This window comes from Elaeis guineensis, chromosome 8 (assembly GCF_000442705.2).
Source record: "Elaeis guineensis isolate ETL-2024a chromosome 8, EG11, whole genome shotgun sequence".
NCBI lineage: Eukaryota > Viridiplantae > Streptophyta > Magnoliopsida > Arecales > Arecaceae > Elaeis > Elaeis guineensis.
The window spans coordinates 24,999,990-25,012,756 of NC_026000.2; the positions used below are offsets into that span (position 1 = coordinate 24,999,990).

At 44.8% G+C, this 12,767-nt stretch overlaps 1 protein-coding gene across 1 annotated transcript; it reads right to left on the bottom strand.

Moving 5' to 3' along the window:
- Positions 1-692: 692 nt before the first annotated feature.
- LOC105049852 (polygalacturonase-like) lies at positions 693-2,987 on the bottom strand. The gene is made up of 4 exons (XM_073242511.1): positions 2,328-2,987; positions 1,916-2,208; positions 1,532-1,759; positions 693-937 (listed from the first exon to the last, which is right to left on the bottom strand). Exons 2-4 carry the CDS (start codon positions 2,054-2,056, stop codon positions 860-862), a joined length of 447 nt encoding a protein of 148 aa, XP_073098612.1. The 5' UTR covers positions 2,057-2,208; positions 2,328-2,987; the 3' UTR covers positions 693-859.
- Positions 2,988-12,767: the final 9,780 nt, after the last annotated feature.

The window sequence follows — 12,767 nt, forward strand, 5'->3', positions numbered from 1 at the left end:
TCTTCGCTCCCTCTACTTCACCATTTTCCCCTCCGAGCCCTCAGGTGCTGTGCGGCTTTCTCCACAATCCCCATAGGCAGCGGTGGTGGCAAGACCCACGCGGCATGGCGGTCTCAGGTCTCGTTGGTGGGCTTTATCTTGCTCCTACTCGAGGGCCTGCTCGTGCTCATCCTTTGCTGCTCCATGACCTTCGTGATCGATTCATTATAATGTTGTCTTAACACGTGGCTAATGAAAAATTACTCTAAATCTTAGATGTCAATACAAAATTTCATCTTTAACACCATTGATCATTTTACTTTTATTACATAGATACCATAAAACTTGTGACTTACAAGGAGATTGATCAGCTATTTGACTCACTAATGACTTGATGGATGATCCATTAATTTGTTTGTTTTTTGGCAATTGGGATCTCCCATTTCTACCCGATGTCTCCATGTTAAAGATCAGATCAGGGCTAAGAAGTCCATTCACAGAAACTCAACTTACATGGCTGTTTGAGGCAAGTAGTAAGAATCAAATGGACTAAGCCAAACACAGCAACATGACACCGATGTCAAGCCATGTTTTGATGTGGGGTGAGCTATCTAATATTAAGATGTCATACATGACCAAGGCTTAAATACGAGAATAAAGATCAATGCTGATTTTTTTTTAAAATTTTGTTACTATATTATGTTATAGGATCTGACTCCATGAATTAGTTACAACTCAATTTATCAAAGACAACTAGGCGGCTCAACAAATCGATAAGCAGTGCCATCAGTATGTTTACAAGATGACTCCGCTGGCTCTTTTTGTATGTGAGCTTGATGTCCTGCAGCTCTAACCCGCTGCATGGATTGGCGCACTGCAATCAAAATTTGCTGTCCCAGTGATGCAGATGATCTTGTATATCACTGTAAGTCACCTGGCTGATCTTTATGCCAGAATTCTGCAAGGGGAACCCAAATCTTTGGGTAAGAAACCAGTCATTCATCTAAAGTTCGAAAAGAAATTAGTAAGAATTTCATATATCAGCTCAATCAGACTATTGAGCCAAGCTGAAATTTTTAATTATGTGGGCAGGCTGGTACATATCAAACTGGATACGTTGGTGAATAGATCGGGTCACAATATGGAGCCAAAATATATAACAAACAGAATAACATAATCTTTGCATTTCTTGGATCAATGCACACCGCTAGCATAACACATTTTGATTGGACTAACTCATGTGAAACGAGTGTGAATCTTTTAGCATGCATCATGCGCATCATCCATCACATGATGGATGGTCATAAATGAACATGAGTTGTAGAATGCACATCATGCATGATCGTATAGAATCATTCATCATGTAATGGGTGGTGTATATGATGCACCGCACCATATGGTGTATCGCCAACACCGCATGTTCACTTGTGCACATGAATACCAAGTACGGTAGGATATGTTGGCCGCCGCGGCCAGACCACAAACCCACACCCCCCACCCCATCCCCCAACTTGACAGATTTACCCCTGGACTTGGGCATAAGTTTTTTTACCTGCTCAGGGCATCCTCTCTCCTCGGGGCAGTAATTCTGGTCAATGATTATGGGGTTTCGGACATTTTGCATCAACGCGTGCTCGAACACCACTCCCTTAACGAACCCGTCGCTCGGCCTGCCCCACGTCTTGATCCGCAGCCCGTTTTCCGTTCCCGTGAACACCGCCGTCTTCACCGTTACGTTCTCCGTACCCCTCTCGTCAAACCCCTTCCCCAGGCTCCAATGCTGCCAGAAACCAAAACCACACGTGCATGGGCATGTTAGACTTAGAACACTAAAAGGCTCCCACACGTGCGAAACATAATTTGATCATCCTTAGCTACAAGACAAGCGATGGTGTGCCTCCACCATGCACATGTAATGCAATACATGTTCACTCACCTTATGCCATGTCCAGGCCCACAGGTGACCTGCTCGATCCATAGGTTCGCTGTGCCAGGGCCGATAGAGATGCAGTCGTCGCCTGTCTTGATGCCGGTCCTCATGATCGTGACGTCGGTTGATGCCTGGACAAAACACCATCGGTGTTAGGGCTGTTCCCTGGAGCTATGATCTTGACACCTTGCACCGTTACCCCTTGGCAATTGTCGATTACGATGTGGTACAGCTCGCTGTTGATCGACGTCAACCCACTGATAATGATGTCCTTAGAGTTTCGAAATTAATGTCAAAGACTGCAAGAAGAGGAACATGGTGATTAGGTTAATGATCATATAGTTGAGACAGTTAAATAATTATAGGCAAGGAAAACTTGTGAGAGCTCGGGGGCCATTTCACAAATGCTAGCACGTACAGTTGCACCATCTGGACAGTTCCCACCACCAGCCTTGCAGGCCCAGAAAGACGAGCCACGGCCATCGAAGGTCCCCCCATACACCGAGACACCGTCGACGTGATCAAACACCAACCATCCTCCAATGTGGCCAAAACTGGCATAATTTGATGGTGCAACGAGGCTCCCATCGATCTGGATGGTGATCCTGCTGCTCTTACAGGGACCATAGAAGGTGACCTGACCAACCAAGAAGAGGCCGACCGGCACATGAATCGTCGCCGACTCCGTCGAGCCACAGGCAGCAGCCCATGCACTAAGGAATGATTAGCTGGAATCCGTCCTGCCATCTGATTTGGCTCCAAAGGCTGTGATGTCATAGACTGCTTCTGCAGATGGCAGCAAATGGATGAAGAGTGGAAGAAGAAGAAGAAGAAGAAGAAATGAGTTCGTTAGACTAGCCACGAGACTAGTACGAGGCTCTGGTGGCTGAGAAAGGAAGTAAGCTTCCCCGAGATGTGAGGCACGGAGGAGTGGAAAAATCCTTTGTTTAAGCTGCTAGCTTTTATAGGGTACACTATTTCTATCACAAGGAGCGGTTTGATCTGTTTCGTTTGCTTGTAGGCTTACCATGCGGTCGAACTCCCACGTAGGAGGCATAGGACGGAAAAGAGAACTGGATGTTCCACCATTAGTCTCTTATTCTCCTTGAGTTCATGTTCTCATATCACTCAATTTGTTTCCTTTCAATGGTTCTGCTTGCCAAAAACTAGGGTGTGAAATATGTATTTTGTTCCAGACGGGGCAGGCCCAAGACCCTACAGATACGGAGAGCATGTGACCATGGAGCAGGGTCACATGGAACGGTTATTGGTGGGTCCCATTTTTTGGTGCCACCAGAATTCTACGGATTAGTGTACTGGAAATGTTGACTTTGTTTACTCCTGGCGCGCTGCGTCTGTTCTAGAAAAATGGAGTGGAAGAGGGAGAAGAAAGCGGCGCTAATTAATTAGCACTGTTCGTGGAAAATGGGAATAGTTTGGTCAGCTGAGGTTTACGGTTTACCTTATCATTTCACCCCCAGGTCCCAGGTTAAGTTCCCATAAGACAGATATGGTACTTGTCTTATGAAATTATCTCCCACGAACTTAAAGTACTACTTATCCGTTTTGTCCTTGAGTAGTTTTGTGATATCTGCTAAGGATCTTAGCCTTCCAACAGTTAAGAACTGTAGCAGCATCATGACAATATAATTCTAACTATCTAACATTAAAATGATTTAGTTAAGCAACAATTTTGGATGATTATCAAAAAAAAAAAAAAAAGCAGCAAATTTTTAATGATAAAAACCTGTTTGACCAAGTGAAATTAATGGCACTGATGTCCTCCATCTCTGCATTTAAACTCATAAAAGATTCTTCTAGGATACCAAATCATGGACCTTATTAATAATTAATAATGTTGTTGAATCTGAACTTAGCAAGCGCAACGCTAGGCGAGTCCTCGTCCATTTATCAATGCTTTCGTTGGATGCTTGCTTAAAATGTTGGAATTAATCTATCAAAATAACTAAACAATTGTTATTACTATCTATATCATTCTAAAATAATATTATAAACAAACAAAGTAGTAAAAAAAATAAAAAATTAAAAAAAAAAATTCGAACTAAGGCATATAAAAGACTATCCTAAGTATTAAGATTTGATGTCTCAAGATTCGATTCATATTGAGCCCACAATGAGGTCCGCGACGACGAACGGAGTCCAACGATTCCAAAATCACCTCAAACGGAGTCGAATGAACGAGATACGCTGGATTGAAGTTGGCATGAAATGCAGAGTAACGGAGGTCGATGGTGGGCCGACGGAGGCCAACAGCGCGCGCCTAGGCGCGAGCGCACAGTCCAAGCCCACACACGTGGGCGCGGCGTGGCCCGTGCAATTCTCTTCATGCGGTCTATGCGTAGGTGTGGACCGACGGTCCACCAGAGATCTGTATGAACCGAAAGGGCATTTCCCCTCAGTTTCTCACGGTCCACCGTGGACCGGATGGTGTTTTCTACTCGTTCTCATGGTCTATGGGTTATTTTGTGGACCACGTCGTGATTCGATGGGCCGGAGCCCTGTTAGTCAAGATCCGAGGGTTCAGGAAAGTGTTTTGGGTGCTGAAAGGAGTCTGTATCCTATTCTTTCACGGATTTAAGGCTTTAAAAGTCCTGTTTCGTGAAAAGAGAGGTGTGGTGGTGTGCGCGACTTTGTTCGATAGAGAACCCAGAGAGCAGAGGCAAGGCACCGAAGGAGCAAAAGCAGAGGGTTTCAGGCAGACTGTTGGACAGCGAACAGCGGTCGCTTTAGGGGTTCAGGGAATTTTTCTAAGAGAGAATTTTGGTGAGGGAGAGCTTTTGTGAGATAGAGATTGAGTATATGAGAGTTAAGGGTATGATCTCCTCTTGTAATTATTTTTTTCTCATAGTGAAGCTTGCATGCCCTGTGAGGCGAGCTTTTTTTTGGTTAATCCACGTATTTGATTGTTTCTATTTTATTTCTTCTTTCTTCCTGCTGCGATGCGTGATATCAAAAAGGTCCTGAGAGGTGGTGTCCTGACCAGACATCCTCCAACAAGTGGTATCAAAGCAAGACGGTATCAAGATGCAAATTGCAGCGATGTGAGCAAGATTGAAGATGGAGAAAATAGGATCAATCAAGATGGAGATCAATAAGTTTGATGAAAGAGTAATTTCTTTTTGTGATAGGCAAGGATGAAAGACGTGCTCATCCACCAAGAGTTGATCGATGCTCTCTTATGCAAGGAGAAGCCGACAACCATGGAGGTGCAGGATTGGAGGCAGCTCCAGATGCAGATAGTGAGTACCATCCACATGTACCTAGCGGATGAGGTGGTGATCCATGTACTTGGCGAGACTTTCCCAACGGTGCTGGATCGAAGTCGAGGAGTTGTATATGGTGAAATCTCTCACCAACACTCTTTTTCTCTGGAGGCAGTTCTACCAGTTGTGGATGACTGAGGGACAGAGCGTGTTGGAGCATCTCAGTCACTTCCAGAAGATCCTCACCGACCTCATCAGCGTTGCGAGAAAGTTGAGGAGAAGACCAGGGCTTGGTCTTGCTAGCGTCACTTCTCCCTTCGTATGAATCTTTGGTGACTGCTCTTCTACTGGAGAAGAGCACCACCAAGATGGATGAGGTTATTGCGGTAATTCTCCAGAATGAGGTTCTCAAGAGGGAGAATCCAGCTTCGAGCTTAGATGGCGGCAGCTCAGCTTTGGTGATTTCTGAAAAAGCAGGAGGCGGTAGACGGAGCGACAGGAGATCGCAACGAGGGCAGTCTAAGTCTAGGATGAAAGACTTGAGCAAGACAAGATGTTATCGGTGTGATGAGTTGGGACATCTAGCCAGAGATTGCTCTCAACTAAGAGATCGGATGAGGGCTACTACAGCGACGGCCAGTAGCGATTCAAATGGTGATGTCCTAGAGATATCTGATGAGGTATCTACTCTTTTCAGCAATAGATTTTAGATTCTGTACACCTATCATGTATGTTGCAGAGAGGAGCAGTTTGACTCTTTGAAGAATAGTAAGGGTTCAGTTTATTATCGTATGGATCGAGCTGTACGATCAGAGCATCGGGACGGTCAGCTGGAGGATGCATGATGGTGCAATAAAAAATTAGGGGAGATCGATACGTATCCGATTTCGAACGAATTTTATCTCACTGAGTAGATTGCATTCGAGAGGCTACAGGACAGTAGCTGATGGAAGAATCCTGAAGTTGTTATATGATGATAGGATTGTTCTGGAAGAGAAGAAGAAGACGAGAGGTTATTACTATTTGGCGGGAAGCCCAATGCGAGGTGGAGCTTCAGGAGCTAGGAGGAGCGCAGAGCGAGATGGAGCTCCAGATGGAGGTGGATCGAGCACGAGATGTGAGACTCGGAAGGATGAGAGGCGATATCGCAAAGTGAGATTTCTATTACCGCAGGATGATATTCGAGCACGTCTCAGGTCAGGAAGAGCATAGCATACGACGGAGATGGGATCGAGCGGCCTAGCTCGACTCCTATGTTTGTCCATCCATGATCAGCAGGCGATTGCCTCAAAGTATGAGGGCGAAGAGATCCAAAAGCTCTCAGAGTTAGGAGGAGGCCGAATGTCGAATCGAGTAGAGATTGTTAGGATTTGATGCCTTGAGATTCGATACATATTGAGCCCACAGCGAGGTCCATGACAATGAGGGAGTTCGGATGAACGAGATACACTCCATTAAAGTTGGCATGAAATCTGGAGCGGTGGAGGTTGGCGACGGGCTGGCGGAGGCAGCGGTGGTGCGACCATGCATAGTAGCGTGCGACCAGGCCGTGAGCGCACGGCCCAACTCGCGAACGCACAGGCGCACGCATGCGGAGTACAACCCAGGCCCACTCATGCAGGTGTGGGCGCGACCCAGGCCCACGCGGGCCCGGCGGGTGCACCCCACGCTTTTCTCTTCATGCGGTCCACAGTAGGCATGGACCGGCAGTCCATCGGGGACCTGCATGAACCGAGAGGGCATTTTCCCTCGGTTTCTCACGGTTCACCATGGATCGGATGGCATTTTCTACTCGTTTCTTGTGGTCTACGGATTATTTCATGAACTACGTCGCGATCTGACGGGTTGGAGTGTTGTTGGTCAAGATCCGAGGTTTCAGGAAAGTGTTTTGGATGCTGAAAGGAGTTGTATCCTATTCTTTCACGGATTTAAGGCTTTAAAAGCCCTGTTCCGTGAACAGAGAGGTGTGATGGTATGTGTGGCTTTGTTCGACAGAGAACCCAGAGAGCAGAGGTGAGGTGCCGACAGGAGCAAAAGCAAAGGGCTTCAGGCAGACTGTTGGACAGCAAACAGCGGTCGCTTCAGAAGTTCAGGAGGTCTTCCTAAAGAGAGTTTTTGTATGAGAGAGCTTCCTGTGAGGTAGAGATTGGGTGTACGAGTGTTGAGGGTATGATCTTCTCTTATATTTTTTTCTCTTTTCTCATAGTGAAGCTTGCATGCCCCATGGAGACGAGCTTTTTTTTGGTTGATCTACGTATTTGATTATATCTGTTTTATTTCTTATTTCTTCTTGTTGTGAGCGTGGTATCGAAAAGGTCCTAGGAGATGGTGTCCTGGCCAGATATCCCCCAACACTAAGAATATAATTTGGCTTCTACATGCATATATTCGGTGATTTTATCCCTAAGATACAACGATCCAACTCTATTGATCCTCTTTTTATTGATTCAAAAAATTTCCTTCAGATGCATGCAAATTAATAAAAGAAAGTAAAAAAAAATAAAAGATGTGATCTCTGTCTCAAAAAGATGAGCGACAAAGCACAAAAGGGAGAAAAAAAAAGAGATCGATATTTTTATTGATACCAAAATAATCAGATTCAAAATATTTTCTGTCTGGATTACCGAGAAGGTGCCATAATTTTGAAGAAATATGATATTTAAAAAATATCATATTTTTTTAAAAATTAATATTTTTCTTCAAAAAATTATTAATTTAAAAATAAATTAAAAATTTTAAATAACTAAAATTTAGAAAATAAGAAAAAAAATAAATATAACCCCATGAAGACAACCTACGTTGCCATCCTGGCGCCAAAAATAGCTATTTAGATCACTTCCTCATCCCGAGAGATGCTAGAAAGTGTTTTATATATGACTGCAAGCTACGTTGAGTTGGGTTGCGTAATATATTGGCCGATTTATTAAAATTATAAAAAAAAAAAAAAAGGCCCTTCACTATTTTTCAATTATACTGCAGATATCCATATATATCATCACATCAACACAACCAAAAGTGCAAAAACGGAAGCAGGTTAACATGTCCAAAATTTTCAAGCCATGTACTTCGTTGCAGCGGTTTGCCCATGTGTCTAGGGGACGAGAAGATTGGTTCATGGGTGCAAGGAGCCTTGTTTTATGGCTATTGTCTCAAGATATCCTAAAAGAGATTCCTTATCAACTTGCTCCAAGGAGAAAAGCTTAGGGGATTATGGAGGAAAAAGAGAAACAAGGTGGCGAGATTTGACATCACCCTCGAAGAAATCACTTGTATGTTGTCGTATCATGACCACTTGTCTCAGCTACGTATTAGCTCCGCAATTCGCTCGAGACAGGGACCTGAATTGTTGCAGCATCCCTGGTCGTGGACATACTTTGAAGCATGAGTGTGGTTTAGATAAACTAGAAAAAACATATATTTTTTTCTTTTTTGATGGTAATTAAGGGAGGCAGGGTAGCTATCACCCAGCTTTTATTCAGAATAAGAAGCCTTACAAAATATGGAAATCTTGGCCAGCAGAGGAGAAATTGATGACCAGACCAAGGAGAGTAAACAGAGAAGGAACAAAGTCCAGCGTTGACAGCCTTCTGTTTGATACAACTGAGACAAATATCCAAGTTTTCAGAAACAGAATGCCAATTAGTTTTCAGAATCAACGAAATGGGGAGTCGAGTGTTGTTATGAACTGAGTGGGGAAGAATTAAGGAAGACAAACTATTCCAGATCAAGTCGCATCCTTCTTTCTCTATACCTGAGCTGAGATTCTTCCGGAGATGAAAAGAGCGCAGGATTTTCTGTAGAGTGGCGTAAGTGAAATCTTTCAAACTAGAAAGATTCTTCCATATCTCTCTTGCCAGGTGTGCCAAAATGTTGCCGACAAGAGTTGGTCCCACACTTCTGTAACTGGTTGCTGAATTCTCTTCTGCCTCCAAGTGGTCCAAAAACCTGACGGCCACCGGCTAAGACTGAGGCAAATCTTCAAGGTAGACAAAATGCCTTTGGCAAAAGAACGTCTAAGAAATCAATGGGTCACGGTCTCGGTATCAGATCCATAAAGAAGATACCACTGCTGAATGACCACCTTTTTCTGCAAGAGTATCTCTTTGTGTAGTTTGCTTTTCAAGGCAAGCTAAATGAATACCTTCACTTTCTCCAGTACCGTGGCCTTCCAAATTTCTTTAAAGAATGGGCAAAGAAACCTCCATTATTAAGAATGTTGTAGAAGGAGTTGACTGAGAAGACACCATTTGTGGAGAGTTTCTGATGCTCGGCAAATGAGGGTTTAATGAGAGAGAAGATCAAGCAAGCGTTCCAAGTGGGAGTTCTGATGCTAAGTGAGCGGGGACATGCATTTTAATTCTTCAATAATAATATCTTCTGTTACGGGATATCGTCAGTACCTCGGATCGACACTGCATCGCAAGATATTTCAGATTCTCGGATCGTCAATACAACTGCTGATTGTCATATGAGCTGAGGAGTCAGTCTCCCTACTGAGCTGAGGCATCCGCAAAGTCCAATCTGTGCATGAGCTGCCTCAGCCGACTTATCTTTTCATGGTACACAACAGCTGTCCATCCCGAATAGGTAATAATCCAGTATAACAGTCTCTCCTGATCTCGGGGAAACAATCAAGGACTGAATTATTTTGCCCACTATGGCAATTTTAATGGTCCGATAATCTTAAGATCGTACGATCACACAGCTATGCAACCAGCTGTCCGATATTCTTCTATATGAACAACCAGAGCCCCGTGAATCCAAAGTCAAATCAAATCCCTCTCAAAGAATCAGTTGCTGCTCCTTTGTTCTCTGTTTTTTTGACTTGAGCATCGGAGGGTCTCCATCGCAGCCGCAACCTCCAGTTTGAGACTTATTTTGCAGGACACTCCAGCGCCAGCATCTCTGCACTAGGACTAGATGTCTGATTTTTGATCTTAAGCATCCGTCTTCCGACCTCGATCGATTTAAGCAGCAACAGATAGAGGAAAGGTCTACATTCACATTCATGGCTCCAAGATGGACATCTTCTGACTTTCCAATGCTGCTGCTTCCCGATAGGCGGTTAGCCAAGCTGATAATCAAGTTCAACCACTGGCACTGGAAGCCCCTCCATTGGTTCAACCGATCCTCTCAGTGCCAATCACAGCTGACCAATTTGGTCAGCTCTCTCACTAAGTTCAACATCAGATGACCTCAATTTAGGTAGTCTAAACCTTTCTCGCACCCTTCCAAGCGGTGCCACAGTCTCCCCAGGCTATTCTTGTGCCCCCCATGGTGGTGCGTCACACGGTTCCTTTGGTGGTGCCGCCTGTGCCTCCCGCAGCGGTATCTCCACAGAACCCTACTTCAATTATAGCTCTACAACCACCACCTCAACTAGAGCCACAGGCGCCTCCTCGAAGTTCAAAGAGGAGGTTGACTCATTAAAGTCATCCTAGGGCCTAGCAATCGATCCGACGGTGATCTCCAAGCCCACAATCAGGCCATGACTCAACCTCCGGATGTCGATCTCCTCTACTCTCCAAGGCTGGTTCCACTGCAAGGCCGACTTCAAAAGTCAATTCTAGGAGCTCGACCAGTAGTTAGGCCAAAAAATAAAAAAAATCCTTAATAATAATGGCTCCTCAATGCTGCCCTATGAAGGGTATAATAGCCAGCCGCCCTTCGTCCCGAGGATTGTACAGAAACCACTTCTGCACTTTAAGTTGCCTCAACTGGAGGTCTACGATGGGACCACCAACCCCGTTGATCATGTGGAACCTTCAAGACAGCAATCCTTCAAGAGGCATCAGACACAATCCTCTGTCAAGCATTTTCTCCAACCTCCAAGAGAGCCACTCGGTAGTGATACTCGAGTCTGAGACCGGCATCTATCTATTTTTTTGAAGATCTATGTCAGTCTTTCGTCGGCTATTTTATCAACAGCCGACAATAGCAAAAGCGATCTGACTACCTCCACACCATCAAGCAAAAGGAAGCGAGTCGATCCACTCCTTCATGAATAGATTCAACTTGGCAACTTTGGAGGTCCAAAGCTTGGACCAATCAATCGTGATAGCTGCAATGATGAGCGATCTGCTGAAGAATAATTTGAAAAAGTTGTTAATAAAAACTTATCCCCAAGATCTTTCGGATATGCTTGTCCGTGCAGAAAAGTATGCTCGCATGGAAGAGACCTTTGCCGATGATACTCATATCGATTTAGCTGCAACAAACCCAGCAAGGAGCGCCATCCAAGGTGAATAGAGAAAAGTCGCCTGTGTTTCTGATCTCTGCCCTCGAGGCAGAACAATGGGGTCGAGGTCATCGATCTTAGAGTCCCCGAGAAGGGTTCGACAACTATCACCGTCTGGGCAGTATGATAGCTATATGCCCCTACTGTCCCTCGGAGTGAGGTATTTTTGCAAGTGGGGTCCGAGTTACCTGCGCCTCAACTGATGAGAGTGAAGTCAGAATGTCATCGGGACCCAACTAAATATTGCTTTTATCATCATGACCGTGGCCACGATACTGAGACTGCCATCAGCTTCACGATGAGATCAAGAGGCTCGTTAGGCAGGAGCAGCTGAATCATTTTGTCTGGAGAGCGACCCCTCAATGTTGAGCTCTGAAAGCTCCACAGCAACCCCCTATGCCTCAGCAGTCTCTCCCTCTACCTCAGTCACAACAAGCGCCAGCTCGACAGAAGTGGCATCAGGTCGAAGAGCAGGCGGTGGAAGAAGGGCGATCCATCCGAAGAGAAATCCACATGATTACTAAAGGATCGTCTGGGGCCTCCGATGGGCCTAAATTTTAGGAATGCCTGGTTGACGGATGCCCCAACCAGCTAAGGAGGAGAATCCGAGTCGGATGGTGAAATTCGGCTCATGTCTATGTGAGGTAACTAAATATAACTAATTTATCTTTTATAAGAGAATACGGATCTTTTCGCTTGGACTGCTGCAAACATGCCTGGCATTAACACTGAAATGATATCCCATCACCTAAAGAGAAACCCAACTTGTCGATCGAAAAAGCAGAAGAGATGGAGTCTCGCCCCAGAACATCAGGAGGCTATAGCTGAGGAAGCTAAAGTAGCTCGGCAGAACTCTAATTTAAATTTGACAAATCTCTGCATGTATTATCATGATGTAATAATACTTTCTATGAAAATAAAATTTATAGGGCCGCCAGTTTATGATGGATGCCCGACTTTTTCAAGAGTTGCTTTCTCTCCTACTTGAGATCTGAACCATAACGATGGTCAACTAACATGAGGGATAACTTATCAAACTCTCAGAAGACCGTCGAGAGTGCATGCCACAGGCACAAGCTCGCCGTCGGCATATAATACCTCTCACGTGAAGATGAGACGTGCTAGATGCCATAGATACAAGATCGCCGCAGACACACAATGCCACTCATGAGGGATAACTTATTAGACCCTCAAAAGACCACCAAGAATGAAAGCCACAGGCACAAGCTCGCTACCAGTACATAATACCTCTCGTGCGAAGATAGAAGTGCTAGATGCCGCAGGTACAAGATCACACAGGTATACAATGTCACTTGTGAGGGATAACTTATTAGACCCTCAGAAGGCCGCCAAGAGTGTATGCCATAGGCACAAGCTCGCTTTTGACATATAATGC